The sequence below is a fragment of the Camelus bactrianus genome, chromosome 2 (genome assembly GCF_048773025.1).
Source record: "Camelus bactrianus isolate YW-2024 breed Bactrian camel chromosome 2, ASM4877302v1, whole genome shotgun sequence".
Lineage (NCBI taxonomy): Eukaryota > Metazoa > Chordata > Mammalia > Artiodactyla > Camelidae > Camelus > Camelus bactrianus.
The window spans coordinates 133086031-133102761 of NC_133540.1; the positions used below are offsets into that span (position 1 = coordinate 133086031).

Consider the following 16731-nt stretch of genomic DNA (forward strand, 5'->3'; position numbering starts at 1 on the left):
GCCGAGAGTGGTTAAGACGCTCACTTGGGGAAAATAAATCAGCCGTATCAGATCTAGGAATTTCAATGCATCTTAGGAGGAAGATATGCAAAAAGAAAACAGTGAAACATATTTTAAGGGGCAGGCTAGAGATGCAGAAAGACACACTCAGGGGGAGCAGGAGGTTTTAAAAGCTCCCCCTCCTTGACCTGGCCCTTCTCATATGTTGTCAGCAGTCCTGCTGAGGACGCGTTTAGGAATGGGAAACTGAGGCCCAGGCCGTGGAGTGGTGGAGTCAGGACTTAAACTCCAGCCTCTCGGGTGCAGAGGATGTGGGGTCAGGAACACAGGGCCTAGAACCTGCTTCTGCCGGGGCTGGACTCCTGGCTCCATTGCCTACTGGCTGTGTGACCTTGGGCCAATTATTGAACCTCTCTGTCCTTTGTTTCTGCCTCTGTGAAATGGGGTGATAATGGTGCCTCTCTCAAGGTGGTTCTGAGGGTGAGAAGTGAAGCCAGGCCAAGCTCTCTCGGGGCTGTGCCTCCTAGGGTCACATAGGAAGAAGCCCTTGGTAGGTGAGACCAACATGCACAGTGCATTGGCTGGGCCCATGTGCAGTGGTAGCTCTGAAATGGGTTGGTGAGGGCAGAAGGTTCCCAGGCCTGGGAGTGGGGTAGGCAGAGAGAAGGGGCATGTGGAGACCCCTCCCTGATCACCTGCCGCAGGTGGATCTGGGTGGGGGGAAGGCGGATGGGATAGCGTCTCAGCTCTGCATGGATGGGTCACCTGTGAGACGTGGTGCTCACCCTACCTGGCCTTGCCCAGGCTGACCATGTGTGACCAGTGACGTCCCAGGAAGCTGTGAGCTGTCACACAACTGTCAGGTGTTCCCCCAGACAGGCTAGATGAGGGGCCGCAGCTCCATCCAGCCCCAGAGAGGGCGCACGCTGGCAGACCGCCAGCCTCTGTGGCTATTCCCCAAGACGTGGTTTGTGCCCAGTCCAACAGTTTGCATGTCTGTCGATCACAAGCCATCCGTATTTTGGAATCTGACACCAGCTGCCTCTCGTGCTCATGTCCAGGCCCTCAGGTGGGTGGTCAGCACGACCACCAGCCCTTATCTTGGACAGGGCTGACCGGTGGGCCCAGGCCCAGCCACCAGGCACCCTCACTGAGGAGTCTCAGGCCAAGCGTACCCGTCTTCCTGGGGCGATGGCCCAGGATAGTTGCCTAAGAGCTCAGGTGTGGCCTCGCAGAAAAGAGCACCCACGCAGGTCTCTTTTAACCCAGACCTGGGCACTTCTCTTGTTCCAGATGAATTCATCTGAAGGCGACCGCTGGGCTGAAACACTCCTGTGTACATCCCACAAATGTTTCAGCACCTGCTGTGCGCCAGCCCTGTGCTGGCACGAGGCTCAGCAGGGTTCACACCCTGTGGCCATCCCCAAGGGGGTCACAGTGTGCTGGGGAGGCCGATGATGACACTGTGGCATGAGGGGAAACCACAGCGGGTGCCTAAACCGGGCCCAGAGCCTCAGGAAAGCTTCCTGGAGGAGGGGACTCCTGGGCGAGGCCAGAAAGAGGAGGTGCTGCCACAGCTTGTGGACCAGGACCTCGTGAGAATGAAAACACAGCAAATGCCATTTGGGGAAAGCTTGCCATTTATTCAGTACCTGCTGGGGACCCCTGTGCTGGGTTCTGCTGGTCCCAGCAGATCGATGGATGCTGGTCTTTTTGGAGGGGAAGAAGCTTGAGGACACCTCCTCAAATAGTCTGTCTCAGCGTCCCCAAGAGACAGGTGTGATCACCCCCATTCTACAGATCAGAAAACTGAGGCTCCGACAGGTGGAGGGGTCTGCTTGTCACTGCCCGGCCGCATTTGCCTGTGCTGCTCCGCGGCCCCCAGAAGCCACCCCCGACCCCCCGGGCTGGCCCTGTGGGCTCTTTGCCAACACATTTGCCTCTCCTTACTTGGAGCACAACCCAGGCTTCCCGTCTGGGCAGGAGTCTGGGGTACAGGGAGAGAGCCCTGCAGTGGGCAGAGGCATCGGGAGGACTTCTCTGAGCCCAAGAACTCCGCACAGCATGTGGTCTAGGCCCCAGCCTCCTGCCCACGAAGGTCCACAGACACGCCTCATAGGCACCTTTGAGGTCACCCTCAGGGCCCCAGGTTGAGCAGCTCTGGCTTGACGGTGGCTGTGGATGAGACCTAGCCACCCCCACCCCAGCTGTTTGACAAGAAGGTTGGGCTGCTACCTGCCCTCTGCCCCTTCCACCGCTCACCCCAGCCAGGACCCCCTTAGCCAGGTGAAGAAGGGGCACCAGAGGCCACTGCCAGGCCCCCCACACCGTCCACACCAGCACAGTGACGGAGACGGGGCTGTTGGCCGGGGGTGGGGGTGGCGCAATCCAGACGTTCAGTCCATCAGAGGCACATGCAAGGGCAGAGCCGGGGGCCAGGGGTCAAGACAGAGCCCTGCTGCTTTGAGCCTCCCTGCTTGGAGCCTCAGTTTCTCATCTGTGGAATGGGGATGGGGACAGCTCCCCCTCGTGGGGCCCCTGCGGGATTCAGGGAGATGAGGGCCTCCCCGGGGTCACTGGCCGGCATCGGGTCTCGGCACGCTGGGGTCACGCGTGTTGCCGGCGTAGAAGGGCTTCTCTTTCCACATGTAGCGCTGGCAGTGCTCCACGGCGCCGCACATCTCGGCCGCCTCTGGGCTCCGGCACCAGAAGCTGGGGCCCAAGACGCACTGGTCGGTGCCCAGCAGCGCGGTCCTGGGGACGTGGCAGGCGCCCATCTTCATGCACAGGGCCTCAGGGTCCATCACTTCCATGAGGGTCTGGACGAGCACAGGATGGTACTCGGTCACGAAGCGGTTGCACTGCATCATATAGGGCAGCGGCAGGATGCTGCAGCCGCCCTTGAAGGCCTTCAGAATGCCGGACACCGTGCTCTTACGCTCCAGGTTGCGGGCAGACACGCCGAGCAGCCTCTTGCATCCGCTGCAGAAGCTGCCCTGGTCCTCCTTGTCCAGCAGGGGGCGCAGCGTGGTTGCCTGGGCCTCGGGGACTGACCGGGCCAGCCTGCGTCTGCCGCACAGCCGGATGGCTGTGCACAGCCTTTGCGGGGTGACTGAGGCCAGGAGCTCCATCAGGGAGGGGCTGTAGGCATCCACCAAGGTGATGCACTCCCGGACTATGGGAGTGGGCAGCATTGAGCACACGCGCTCCAGGGCTTGGCTGATGAGGGTCTTGGTGCTGTTGTTTTTCAGCCACTGGTCCAGCTCCTGGACCCCTTGCAGACACAGGTCACAGGTCACGCCAGCCGTCATCTGGACCTCGCTCTTCTCCCTCGGAGATGCCAGCTCCAGGGAAGGGACCCCATCCACAGCAGCCACATGAGCCAAGTGGGCCGGTGTCTTAGGTTCCTCACAGAAGCCCCCCTTCCTGCAGATCTCATTCGGTGGGATAAACCTCAGGGTTTGCCCAGTAGAGGCAAAAATCCGGTGGATGTAGTTCTTGCAAAAAAGAGCCAGGCCCTGCCCCAGGGACTCACATTGCTCCTGTGTGGTCACCTCTGCCAAGTTGGACAGATTGGGCCCAACAGCATCCTGGAGCCGGGTGACCAGCTGGACACAGTCCTGGCACTCAGGAATCCGCGATGGGTGGAAGCTGAGGGTCCCACTAGCCATGAATGGGGCCACCACCTGGGACGTGTCCTCCTCTGAGAGCGGCCCCAGAGTGGTTGGGTGCCTCTGCAGTGGCTCACAGAGGGTGAGAGCCGCACACACCTGTGCAGGGCCGCTGCTGGGGGCCCCACGGAGCAAGCTCAGGATGGCCAAGTGGTGGACGTCCACCATCTGCTTGCATTTGGTCGAGGACTCCTGGCTGGGCAGCCACTCACAGGTCTTCATCACCAAAGCCAGGACGTCATTCTCCATGGCATCGGGGTTCAGCCCGTTGCTGGCGGCAGCCGCCACATCCAGGCACACATCACAGGGCAGGGACTTGGTGGCGGGTTGGCTCCAGATGGTGCTACGGCAGTGCTCCACGGCCCCGCACCTCGTTGCTGCCTGCAGGTCCTGGCACCACACTGCTGAGCCCTTTGCACACTCTTCGGGGCCAGAGAGGGGGCCGGCCAGGGCAGCGCCCAGGACCCCGGGCAGGAGAAGCAGCGCACAGAGCATGCTGCGTGGTCGCTCGGCCGGCTCCACTGTGCCTGTCCGCCCAGCTGGCGCTATAAACCCAGCCGTCCCACCTGGCCCCTGAGCAGCCGCACAGGGCGGTCCTGCCCTCCTGGCACCTCCGCAGCCTGACTCATCACCCTGGTTCCCCACAGCCTGGTGTGGGTCGCTTCTACCTGGAAAACCGTTTTCCCATCTTCCTGGGGAAACTCATCCATCTTTCAACATCCAGCTCAAAGACCCCTTTCTTGGAAGCCCACCTGCCCCCTACCTGGGCGGCGGCAGCTTCCCCAGGGCTCACTGTCCTGTCCTGACTTGCTCTCCTGGCTGGGTCCCCTCCTAGAATATGAGACTCTTGGAGGGGACTTTGAGTCTCTTGGGGGTACAAAAGGCATTCTGTCCTTTTCATGCCAGAAGATTAAGTGACTTTAACGACTGGTAACCACCGAAGCTGCTATTTTCTGTACTCGGCCTTGAAGTGGCTTGCCTGGCCAGCCCTGTTCCTGGCCCTGGCACTCGCCAGCGGTGCTGTGTGGGACACCTTCGTGTCTTCATCTGTGATGGGAGTGCCTCCCCGGACAGCCACATGTGGGAAAGCTGGCAGAAAACCGGGTCCTGGGCCCAGTCAGCTTCTTCCTTCAGGAACCGTGGCCGAGGGTGGGCTGGTCCACAGTCGATAGGAAGATTGTTTCATTCCTGTGTCACTTGTTATCTCATTATTTTTCTTTCTTAGTCTTTAAAACAATTATCAGGCGAGAGAGTCAGCACTGGGCAGATACACACAGGTGTCCTGAGTTGGATCCTGTTTGTGAGATGGAGAGTTCCGGAGCCAGCCTCACCTTTGGCCTGATTTCCATGTGGCTCAGCATGCCTGCTGAGCTCCCCAGGGTGGGCAGGTCAGGAGCCCAAGGGTGTGAGCCCCTTGCATGGTGCCCCCTCTCAGATTCTGGGGCTCTGAGTGTCCAGCAGGGCCACTGCACCCCCAGGTATGTGGGTCAGGCCCTGGGCCCCAGATTGCAGCGGCCTCGGTGGAGGGACGAGACTAGGCTGTTCCATCCGCCTTTGGGGTCGGGGGCTGGGCTGGGAAGAGCACATGGAAAACGGGACGTGCTGAGCTCTTTGCACCGCCCCCGGGACCGTGGTTCCTTTGGACCAGAGGAGGGGCAGCCTTAGGGATGAGGTGGCCCTGGGCACTCAGGTGCGGGGATGGCAGCTGGCCGCTCCTGGGCTTCATCTGCAGAGGCAGAGCTGGGGGCCTGGGGGCCTGGGGAAGGCAGGGCTTGGTTCCTTTCGACACCCTCTTTGTGCACCTGCTTTTCACTCAGCGCATCGCCTGAAATTCCAGAGCACCCACTCTCGTCCTACGAGGACTGCGGGCACAGGGCTGAGCGAGCAGGAGGCCCTGCCCAAAATGTGGGCAGGCCTGTGGCAGGCCCCCGCCGGGTGGCCCGGCCCCCCGCTTGGCCCTCAGGACTGCTGCCTTGGTCCTCTCCCCACGACGCTGCCCGCCCCGGAGGCCCGGGGCGCTCTCCCCGCTGATGAGACACTGGACTGTTTTTTTTTTTTTTATAAAAAGTATGTAAGAGACTTCTCTCTGGGACTTTCTAATTTTTTAATTTTTATTAAAATATTTCATGTAAGCAGGAAAAGGCACAGATTGTAAGTGCTCAGCTCAGTGAAGATTCACAAACCGAGCCAACACCCAGATCCAGACAGAACATCTGACGATTCTGGGCAGCCCCCCCGCCCACCTGCCAGCTGCCCCTCTGCCCCGCCCCCCCACTGCCCCTCTGCCCTGCCCCCCCGCCCCTGCCCCCACCCGCTGCCCCAAATCAGACTATTTTGGCTTCTTAGGTGCAATATTGCACCTATGAGATTCGTCTGCGCTGTTTCATTCTCATTTCTGCGTGGAATCCATCAGATGAATTCATTATTTATCTCTCCTACCCTCTGTGGTCATTTGAGTCACATCTGGGTTGGGGCTAGCGTGGGTGACACTGCTCCAAACATTTCTATTCATGTCTAGGAACGCACGTGTCTCCCCATCTCTACTGGGTTTTCTTGAGGAGCAGAATTGTGGGGGTCAGCGTGCAGGTGTCCAGTAGACACCGACAGACGGTTTTCCATGGCGGGTGTGCCCGTCCCCCACAGCCCGATGAGCTGGCCTGTGTTTCTGACATGTGTCCACCATTCTTGGGGCACTTCTGTACTTAATGGCACAAGACTTGTTCCAGTCTCGTCTTGTGCTTTCCTTGAACCAGCCATGGAATCAGCCTGCTCGCCAAGGGCAATGGTATTTAGAAACCAAGACCCAGACACTAGGTGTGCTCATTGTTACTGTGGTGTCATTACATCTAGGCTGTCTTGGTGAACAGAGCAGTGAACACCTTACCTCTTACTGACAGGGGTAAAGGAAGAGAGAGGGAGGGAGGATGTGTTCACATAGAAGTAGAGAAGCAGACATTCACAGACGTAGAAACAGATCTGCACATACATGTGGACACACGTACATGTAACACAGCAACCATTTGTCATATGTCTTCATAAGACTGTGAGTTTACTTTGATCCTTAGGTAATGACGGCTTAGGCAACATTCTAGTTTTCTCCTTTTCTGTATTTTTAATTTCCTTGCCCAACAGTGAGGAGTTTGGCTCCCATTAACCTTAACATACTCATTTGCTGAACCCTAAAATCTAAAAATGTAGTTTCAGAAAATCTAACACCTGCCACCGTGAAAAGTAAAACCTACTCACTAGACTTCTGTATTTGTATACATTTGTCTTTAGCCTACTGATAAAATTTACATATAGCAAAATGCACACCTCATAACTGTGCAATGCAGTATTTTCTGGCAAATACACACACGTGTGTAAAGCACGCCCATGGAGAGGCAGAAGGCTCCTGTGCCCTTTCCCTGTCACCCCTCAGCCAGAGTGAGTGCTTGTCTGGTCTTCCTCACCGTAGATTAGCCTCACCTGTTTCTGAGCAGGCAGTAGTGGAATCGGTGCCAGGCTCTCCCAGTGTCCGCTGCTTTCACTGTCCTTCCGAGAGCCAGCCCTGCCGTCCCCGCAGCTCCCGGCGCCTCGCCGCTGGGCGGAGTCCCCTGCGCCATCTGCCGCTGTCTCCTTATCGCTGTGGCTGGCATCGGGCACTTCCAGTCTGGGGTCGTTTGAGCGCTAGTTGCTGCTCTGTACATTCTTGGGACAGAGTGGGCGTCTCTGTTGGGTGGGCACATAGGGCAGGACTGCTGGGGGGGCCCTGCAGGCGGAGGTGGCACTGGCGTGGCGGCACGAGGCCGCGTCACCCCAGCAGTGTTGCTCCACATTACCCTGATTTCTCCCCACAGAAAATGCCGGAAATGACACGCCGTGTGTCTGCCTACCACCCACCGTCTAACAAAAGGCAGCATTTGCTGTATTTTTTTATAAATACCACTTGTTTAAAAAAAAAAATCTATCTGGAAGTTGTTTATTTTTTCTTCCCAAGTAAAGACAAGTCTGGTCCCAGTGGGATGGGAGGTAGCATTTTGTGGGTGGGACCCTTAAGTGGAGCCAGGGTCAGGGAAGGGAAGCAGAGGAGGTGAGGAAGAAGCTGCTGACCCCTTGCTCGGAGGCCCAGCTCGGAGAGGGAGGGAACCAGGAGGATTCTGATGCCACAAAGCACAGAAGACACGGCCCATTTCTCAGCACTCTGCCCGGCCCTCAGGCCCGCATTTCAGCATCAGTCCCCGAGGCCGCCCTGCCGTGTGGGTGGGAAGGAGCTGCCTGGGTACACGGTGACAGCTGCTCACTCTACTGCCCACACAGAGTGGCAGGGGCTCCAGCCTGGCAGGGCTTGCAGCCTGCTCTGCACTCTGAGCACAGGCGTGCCGGCTTCTCCGACCTCCTGGCCCTTCCCTTCATCCCACTGGGCTCTGCCTGGGGCTGATACCGATGCTCTCCCCCAGGGCGGCCCACTGTCCCTCTCTGCCCTCCCTGCGTCTTCTGGGTGACACTCCTGTCCCTGCCCAGGACCCCCTGCACCACCCGGCCAAGGGTGGGATCCGCGCAGTCGCTCATTTCCCGCGTATTTTTGCCACCCCTGCTGCGATCTGGGGCTCACTGGGGTGGGAGGAGGGACCGACGTTCAGGTCCCGGGAACAGACCGCGGCCCGGCTGAGGCCAGGTGGGAACGGGCTCTGTGGCGTGGAGCAGGGAGAGGGCGGAAGCGGGCTGGAGAAGCGGGCACTCCCCTGGCCCGGTGGCCCCCGGGTCTCCCTGGGAAGCTGGTGCGAGCGCAGCACTTGGATGAAGTGGGCACCCAGGGGAAGCACCCCAGGCGGGAGGCAGGGCAGGGGCAGAGGTGGTGGGGGTGCGCACCGCGGTCGGGGAGGCCAGCCAGCGCCTCGGAGAGAGAGGCTGGACAGGCCTCTTGAGCCACTGAGCTCCGCAGAAGAGGCACTTGTTGCTTCTGAGAAGGTCAAGGTAGGATTTATCCAGGTACCATCTTTGTGAGGTCTGGGGGAGAGAGGGCACTCAGGTGAGGGGCGTGGGCAGGTAGCCCAAGGCCAGGGTCACAGAGACCCCGGGGAGCCGAGCCCTGGCCCCGCAGCCAGGCCTGGGGTCTGCGTCACAGCAGCCGAGGGTGGGCTGGCAGAGCCAGGCAGTGAGTGGAGGCGGCCAAGGCGAGGTGAGGGTTGCCAGGGAGCCAAGTGGGAGGCCAGGACTCAAACCTGACCCAACAGGTGTGGGTGCGTGGGTGAGCCTGGAAGAGTTAAGGGGCAGGAGAGGGGGCCGTGGGATTCCTGAGCAGGGCTGAGATGAGCAGATGCCGGGAGGGTCCAATCAGAGCATCCGCTGAACACAGGGTTGGTGAGGATCAGATTTCACCCCTGAGCCCCAGAGAGGAGCTGGATGGGCAAGTCGGCCGAGCCCGGAGCAGCACCACCTGCCCTCCTCCCCTCATGTTGAGACACAGGTGCTCCTGGAGGGGTGGAGGCGTAGGGTTCGCAGGGAGTCGCTGGCTACAGGGTGATCATCATTTCATGGATGTGTGATGTGGGCGGGGGCCCTGGGCACTTCCTGCTCCAGCTGAACCTGACTCCCCACCTGGGAATGGCTGCCCTCCGAGGTCCACCTTGAGGTCTCGGCTTCATGGTAACAACAGAGGGAAGAGACTGTGCCCCCGGCAATGCCAGCTCTGGAGGCCAGAGTCTGACATCACAGTGCTGGGAGGGCCGAGCTCTGGGGGAGGGCCCTTCCTCCCTTGCCTCGTCCTGGTGGTGGCAGTAAGCCTTGGTGTCCCTGGGCTTGGGGCAGCGTCCCTCCAGTCTCTGCCCCCGTCTTCATGTGGCCTTCTCCCTGTGTCTCTCTGTATCCAGATTTCCTCTTCTTATAAGGACATTAGTCATTGGATTAGGGCCCACTCTAATGCAATGTGACCTCGTCTTAACCAGTTACATCCACAAAGATCTTATTTCCAAAATAAGGTCACAGTCATAGGTCCCAGGAGTTAGGACTTCAAGCCTGTCGTTTAGGGGATGTGATTCATGCCATCCTCAGCAAAGGGTTCTGGCCTGCTGACCCTGACCTTTAAACCTGGACAGCCTGGGTCGGAGAGCCCACCCCTGCGTGGAGAGCATCTCGGGTCCGGGCCAAGCACCTGGGTGTTGGTGGGGCACCTGCCACGTGCCGGCCCTGGGTGCTGTTTGTAAAGCTCTTCTCAGCACAAGGCAAGTCTCAGAGGGTTTGGACTTCAGCTCCGGGACACACAGTCCTTAGTGTTCCTGGTCCCTGTAACCCGAAAGCCCTGGGAGGCACTGGGCCTTCCAGCCACGCTGGCCCCCAGTTCCAGCCACTTAGGGGCCCTGTCTTAAGGCTGTGAAGCTGTAGCCCCGCAGTGATTCGGGCATTAAGACCAGAGACCAGAGAAGCCAGGAAACTTAGGGGCGCAGACCCAAGGCGCAGGGACTCTGAGTCCAGCGCTTAGACACACAAGCCTCTGGAGCCCGGAGAGCCCACTGGGGTTCAGGATGCCGGCGTGGGCTGACTGTCTCCCTGTGCCCAGCGCCTTGGGTGGTCCTGTGCCACCTCCGGCCGAGTCTGGAGCTTCCCCACATCTGAAAGGCACATCTGAAAGCGCACATGGGTGCTTTCCCCACGCACCTCCCTGTGCGGGGCATGCCCCGCCTTCCCAGGCCAGGCTCCAGCTCCAGGATCGTCTTAACGTAAAAAGGCCCGCTCGCCTGCCCGGCCCAGGAGGTGGCTGTGGGAGAGTGCCTGGGAGAGCTGGCAGGGCCCTCCCAGCAGGCGAAGTAGGTTATCTCATCTCCCTGGGCGAAGGGAGCAGGCAGGTGACATGGGCAGAGTTCTCCTCGCTCTTAGAAGAGGAAAGACAGCCATCTCCAAGGGGCAGGCGGCCAGCACCGGCTCTGTTTAGCTTCACTTTCCTGTATGTGTTCAGCAGTGATTTACTGATCCCCTGCTCTGTCCTGAGTGCTGTTCTAATTTGAATTAGTGAAACAGGAAACCCTGTGCTCCTGGAACTCATAGGAGGAAGGAGAAATTAAACAATGATAATACATAAGTAGGTGTTATAAGATGGGGAAGGTGAGTGAGAGGGAGAGAAATTAGGGGTGGGGGTGGGATCATCAGTGGGGGTGGTCTGCCTGCAACAATATTTGGATGAAAACTCAACCTGGGTAAGAGCCAGGTAGGTGTCCAGGGGACGTGTGCTCTAGAGGGACTGGCCTGTGCAAAGGCCCTGTGGCAGGCGGGTGCAGGAACAGCAAGGAGGCTGGGGATGGAAGCAGGGAGAGCTGATCAGGAGGAGTTGGAGGTTGCTGCAGGAATCCAGGTGAGACCCAGGTGAGGGCCCAAGAGGCAGGGTGGGTCATGGCTCTGGATTCCGCATGTTTGTAGTTAGAGCCAATGGAATATACTGCGCGTTTGAATGTGGAATGTGAGAGGGGGTCAGGGACCAGGCTGATGTCTGACCTGACTGCCTGGGAAGCTGGTCTGGAGGAGGGAGCTTCAGGCAGGCAGACCTGTTGGCCTGGCCTGTTGTGACATCCAGGTGAGGGGCAGGTGCCTGATCTAGGGCGTGGTGTGGAGGAGGACGAGGGAGGGGCACTGAGGACCGGCTGTCACTGCAGGTGGTGAGACGGGGGAGCAGGGGACGAGGGGAGGCCCAGGCTCGCATGATGGGCCCGCGAGTGCCGGCCTTTGTCCCAGCAGGAGGGAGTGGTTTGGGGGAAGGCCAATGGTGACCTCAGAAGAGAGGTGACCAGGGTGAGAGAGGGACAGGCCATCGGGGCTCAACAAGGAGGTCCAGGCCGGGGTGAAAGTGTTGAGGTCGCAGCCTCTGGGTGGTCTTTGAGGTTCCGAGGTTGAGAACATGCTGGGCAACCAGGGAAAGGAGCCAGGACTGGTGGTGAGGTGGGCGTGGGAAGGATTTAAAGATTTGACTGTCCTGGGTGTGTTGGGACGGTGCTGGCCACCCCCATGAGGGGCATGGCAGCCGGTCACGTGGGCTGAGGGGTGCTGGGGAGGAGCGCTGGGGCTCTTGGAAGGGGACACACCGGGGGTCGAAGGCTGCAGGATGCAGGCAGGTGCGGAAGGGAAGGGAAGGGAAGGGAAAGAGAGCCCTGTTTCCTCCTCTAACCAAGTGATTCACCAGCGTCCCAGAGGGAAGGGCCCAACTCCCACCCACCCCACCCTGGGACTGTGGGGTGACCACCCCCCAGGGGGACCTGATTTCTCTCACCTGAACCCAGCTCGGAGCTTGCACGGCTTTCGCCTCCTCTCCCTGGCTTAGTTCCCTGGGCCGCATAACAAAGCACCAGACCAGGTGCTGAACAGCAGAGGTCTGTGGTCTCCCAGTTCTGCAGGCCGAAGGTCCGAGCCCAGGGTGTCTGCAAGTTCTGTTCCTTCTGGCGGGTCTAGGGACAAGCCGTCCCAGCCTCTCTCCCAGCTTCTGGGGTTTGCTGGCGATCCTTGGTGTTCCCCAGCTGGTGGAAGCGTCGCCCCGACCTCTGTCTCCCTCGTCACACGATCTCCTTGCTGGGTGCCTGTCTGTGTCCACATTTCCTCCTTTTCGTAAGGACACCAGTCATGTTGGACTAAGGGCTTACACTGCTCCAGTGGGACCTCGTTTAACAGTTCTGTCTACCACGACCCTGTTTCCCAATAAGGCCCCACTCTAAGGCACTGGGGGTTGGGACTTCAATATGTGAATCTGGTGGAGGGAGCAGTTCAACCCATAACAGCCACTGTCATTGGTATTTATAGACATTGAGGGTGCAGCTGGGGATGCTGCAGGGCCCCAGACCCCAACCCTCCATCCTGCCCACAGAGTGGTGGGGGGTCCACCTGTGCCAGGTGCCAGGCAGAGCCCACCCAGTCCACCCCCAGGTAATCCCCCCCACCCAGCCCAGAGGGAGGCACTGGGCCTGCTCTATCTTAAGGTGAGATCGTGTGGTTTCAGAACTTGCTGGTCACAGAACTAGTGACAGCTGAGGCCGAGGTTCCAACCAGGCAAGCCGCCTTCTGAGTCCCCAGGCCCTGCAGCTTTGGCTCTCTGGGGACACTGTACCCTCCTGTGTCTCCCCACACACTGGGCTCTTTGGATCCCAGGGCAGCCCAGCGGACAGGGGTCAGGGTTCTCCTGGCCTCTGAGGGGAACTTGGCAAAGGCTCCCAGGCCTGGGCCCAATCTCCCTGATTCAGATCATTCTGTCCTCCTCCATCCAGATGGCCTGGCAGGGCACTGGGGGGCCAGGAGGGCCTTGCTTCGGTGGGGCTGGGCTGGACAGGCTTGAACTCTCCTGGGAGACTGGACCTGGCTGGGGGGACACGGGCCTAGCTCACCAGGGGCCAGAAGACCCCTCCTTAGAGGGGAGACGAGGCAGATTCCTCTACTGGCTGAAGGGCCACTGGCCGCTGCTCTGCCCTGTCCCGAGCAGCTCCCAGGCCAGGGAGAGGGTCTCATTCTATTTTGGAAGACTCGGGTGGGAGTGTGTGAAGCAGCTGACATGTCTGGACGGAGGTGTCAGGCTGAGAGGCCCCTTTTCTGGGCCCCCAGAGCAGCTGCTGGGTGGACAGAGCTGTCGGGGTCTGATGTCCCCAGGGCTCTGGCTTGTGAGACACCCCCCTCACGATGGCTTGTCTCCCCTTTTACTGGTCAGTTAGGACACACAGGGCCTTGTGCTCGCTGCTCACCCCTTAAATAAGATCACTCCTGCTCCAGGGTGACCTTGTGGGGCAGTATCACAGTGCCCATACTCACCCATTCCACAGACGAGCACACTGAGGCTCAGAGAGGTTCGGCCACTCTCTGCAAGTTCAGCCATTGTGTCCACAGCCATCATCTTAGATTCGGTCACTTCTCTTTGTTTGTTAATCCCATCCTGGAAAAGGTTCTGTTTTCCATGGAGGGATCAGTACACAATTTCCAAGTCAATTAATCCACGTATGCGGAAGGTGGGCTTCAGCACGTGGCGGTCAGGGTCAGCGTCTGGGGTCCTCCAGGCTCTGTGGCCAAGGAAGCAGGCTCAGGACAGGAACCCCGGCTCCTGCCACCTGCCAGGATGCTGCTGGTGCCATCAGGGATGGATCCTAACATGAAAACATGGCAATCACGAAAGGGTTCAGGCCATGGGACCAAGGTAACCGACCCCTATTTATCCAGGGACATTAGGCGGATGTTAACGTCTTGTATGTGTGTCACAGAATGTGGAAAGAAGTGAAGCATTGCAGACACAGCGGAGGCATCGCTCCTCCACTGGACCTCCACACTCCCCCCGAAGTGTTCCATTCTCATCCATGTTCTCCTGCTTTCACCGCCCCCATCTGTGTTCATAAATAAAGGATGCCATGATGTCGTGTGCCCCAGATCTACACGACTGGTCCGTGCTGGATGTCTCTGCTTGCGGCTGGCTTTGTTCACTCCGCGCTGTGTTTGTGAAATGAGTCCCCGTCGACAGGTGGGATTCCACTGTATGGATAAGCTGCAGTTGATCTGTTTCCTTTCAGAGGGACACTGTGTTTTGCTGCTCCCACTTTTATTTTCCTTTTTGCTATTTTGGCCAGTCCCACAGCCAACAGCTTTGTGTGAGTCTCCCGGGGTGTCTGCGTAAGCCACCCAGAATCTCAGGTGTGGTCCTCTGGAGGCAGGACTGCTGCTTGGAGCCCAGAGCATCTCCTGAGTCACTAGATGTGGCCAAGGTGTGCTCCAGAGCCCGGTGCCAGCCAGGCCGAGAGAAGGATTGGACTTCAAGTTCATGTATTCAGAAGAAGATTTTTGCTTCCCTCCTTCCTTTCCCTCCCCTCCCCAGCAAGTGTACAGTAGTGCCGCGTAGAGCTCATACAGACAGACCGAGATGCACATCCTTGCTTTGCTGCCCACCCATGGGTGACCTGGGGCAAGTTTCCAGGTGGTGCTGTGCTGACATCCCGGGGTGATGATTCCCCCTTGGGAGGTTGCTGTAAGGCTCAGAGAGGTTCGGCCACTCTCTGCAAGTTCAGCCAGTGTGTGCACAGCTGTCATCTTAGATTCGGTCACTTCTCTTTGTTTGTTAATCCCATCCTGGAAAAGGTTCTGTTTTCCACGGAGGGATCGATGCACAATTCCCAAGTCAATTAATCCATGTATGTGGAAGGTGGGCTTCGAAATATGGAGTTTTGCTCCAATAGGTGATGTACGTGACGCAGTGTTCAGTAAATGTTGGAAGTTGTCATTTGTTCGTTCATTGATTCACTGATTCATCCCTCTACTCATGAAGCCTTTGGTGCTCCAGGAGGTGGGCTGGCTCCTTGCTCGGCCCCCTGGAGCCTCCCCAACATCCTCTTCCTCAGCTGGGCCCAGAGGTCAAGCTTCTCAGGTGGCTTCTGTGTTGACTCTGGAGGTCTTTGGCCTAGAAAATTGCTCCAGTTTTCCAGGAATCTGACGGCCTTCTCCCTGGAGGCCCTTGACAGCCAGAAATTCCACCACACCCAGGGATCCCCGAGGGAGCCGCCCTCTGTCCCCCAGAGGGAAGTGTGTGAGAAAGGCACCTGGGGCCAGTTGTGGAGGGGTGGGAATTGGGGGAACATCTGGAAATTCCTGAGCCTTGAAATTAGTTAAACAAATACCATTTGCTCTCCTTTTTACCCTTCAAACAACCCAAAGAATGGGGCCCACGGGACGTGTGGGGCAGCTGCATCTTCCTGTTGGCGGTGATGGAGGGTCCTACGGGGGATGTGGGCCGGGCCTGCGGAGGCTGCGAGACCTGGGCTCTTGTCCTGAATCTGCGGACCGGATGTGACCTCAGGCATGCTGCCCTCCCTGGCCTCAGGGTCCTCGTCTGTGTCTGGGGGATTTGATGGAGGGTCTTATCTGGCTCGTGAGAGCCACTGGTGAAGTTGGGTTCCACGGAGTCACACTGGTGGGTGCTACCCCCCAGCCAAGGGGAGGGATTAGAGAAACCGGAGGGACCACCTCCACCACAGCTGAAACGGGGGAGCAGCCTTGCCCCTGCTCCCTGGCCCTTTCCTGGGCCCCTGGGGTTCCCGTAGTGGTCGGGCTTCAGGTGAGACTGTCTCCTCGTCGTGCCTGCTCAGAAGCAGCCTGGTTCACTGCTCCTGCACACTCAGGCCTCCCACACCACGTGAGGGTCCCCCAGCACCCACTGCTAGTCATAGTCAGGAGACCCTCACCCCATTGAGCCCCTCTCACAACAGCTGCATGGCCTCGGCTTAATGAGCCAAGCTGTGGCCGCTTCTCCCACAACACATGCACGCGCCCTGGCCAGCCAGGGCGCTCCTGTCTGCTGTCCATGGTTCCAGCATCTGGAGGGGCCTGGCACCTGGGGGTGTCCATCAGCCACAGAGTGAGCGTGTGAGTGAGTGAATGAATGAGTGAATGAAGGAATGAGTGAGTGAGTGAATGAGTGAGGGAGGGAATGAATGAATGAGTGGGTGACTGAATGAATGCAGTGACCTGGCGCCCAGATCCAGGTCTTCAGCAGAAGAGGCAGCCTGTCCTGGAGGCTGGGAGGCCCCACCACCTACCAGCAGGAGCTCTGAGGCAGAGCCAGGGCCACACTGGGCCTCAGTTTCCCTATAGGACCAGGGGAGGTGGTGTCCAGATCCACGCACCCACAGATATCCACAGGGCACTCCTGTGTGTGGGCCCAGTGCCGGGCGTTAGGACTCCCCAGCCCTCAGGCCCGACTGTCCCCGCCCTGGAGTGTAGGCCAGTGAGGGGACCGAGCCCCAGCACATCCGACACCCCGGTTGGAACAGAAGCTGTGGGACCACAGAGCAGGACGAACTCCAAGGTGTGGACGGCTGAGCTGTGACCACAGCGGCCTGTGACCAAGCTGGGTTGGGCAGAGCATGAACCATCGCTGCGGGGAGTTGGGCTTTGTCCCCAGGTCAGTGGGAGCCATGGAGGAGCTGAGAGCAGGAGCAGGCCGGCTCAGCCTTGTGAGGCCCAGGCCCAGGCCCAGGGCTGCAAGGAGTGAGAAGGCCAGATGGAGGCAGGGAGCCCAGGCAGGCGGCTGGGGGTGAGGCAGGGAGGGGGCGAGGCTGGAGCTGAGGCCATGGAGGTG

General features: G+C 59.1%; 2 protein-coding genes across 12 annotated transcripts in view; one reads left to right on the top strand and one right to left on the bottom strand.

Annotated features, from left to right (window-relative positions):
- Nucleotides 1–16731, top strand: part of SORCS2 (sortilin related VPS10 domain containing receptor 2) — a 445133-nt gene that overhangs the window by 195887 nt on the left and 232515 nt on the right. The window lies entirely within an intron of this gene.
- PSAPL1 (prosaposin like 1) lies at nt 1574–4237 on the bottom strand. Its single transcript, XM_010959454.3, has one exon. The coding sequence runs from the start codon at nt 4164–4166 to the stop codon at nt 2574–2576; it is 1593 nt and encodes a 530-aa protein (XP_010957756.1). The 5' UTR covers nt 4167–4237; the 3' UTR covers nt 1574–2573.

Coding starts and splice junctions, on each gene's coding strand:
- PSAPL1 (XM_010959454.3), bottom strand. CDS start 4,166: ATGCTCTGTGCGCTGCTTCTCCTGCCCGGGGTCCTGGGCGCTGCCCTG.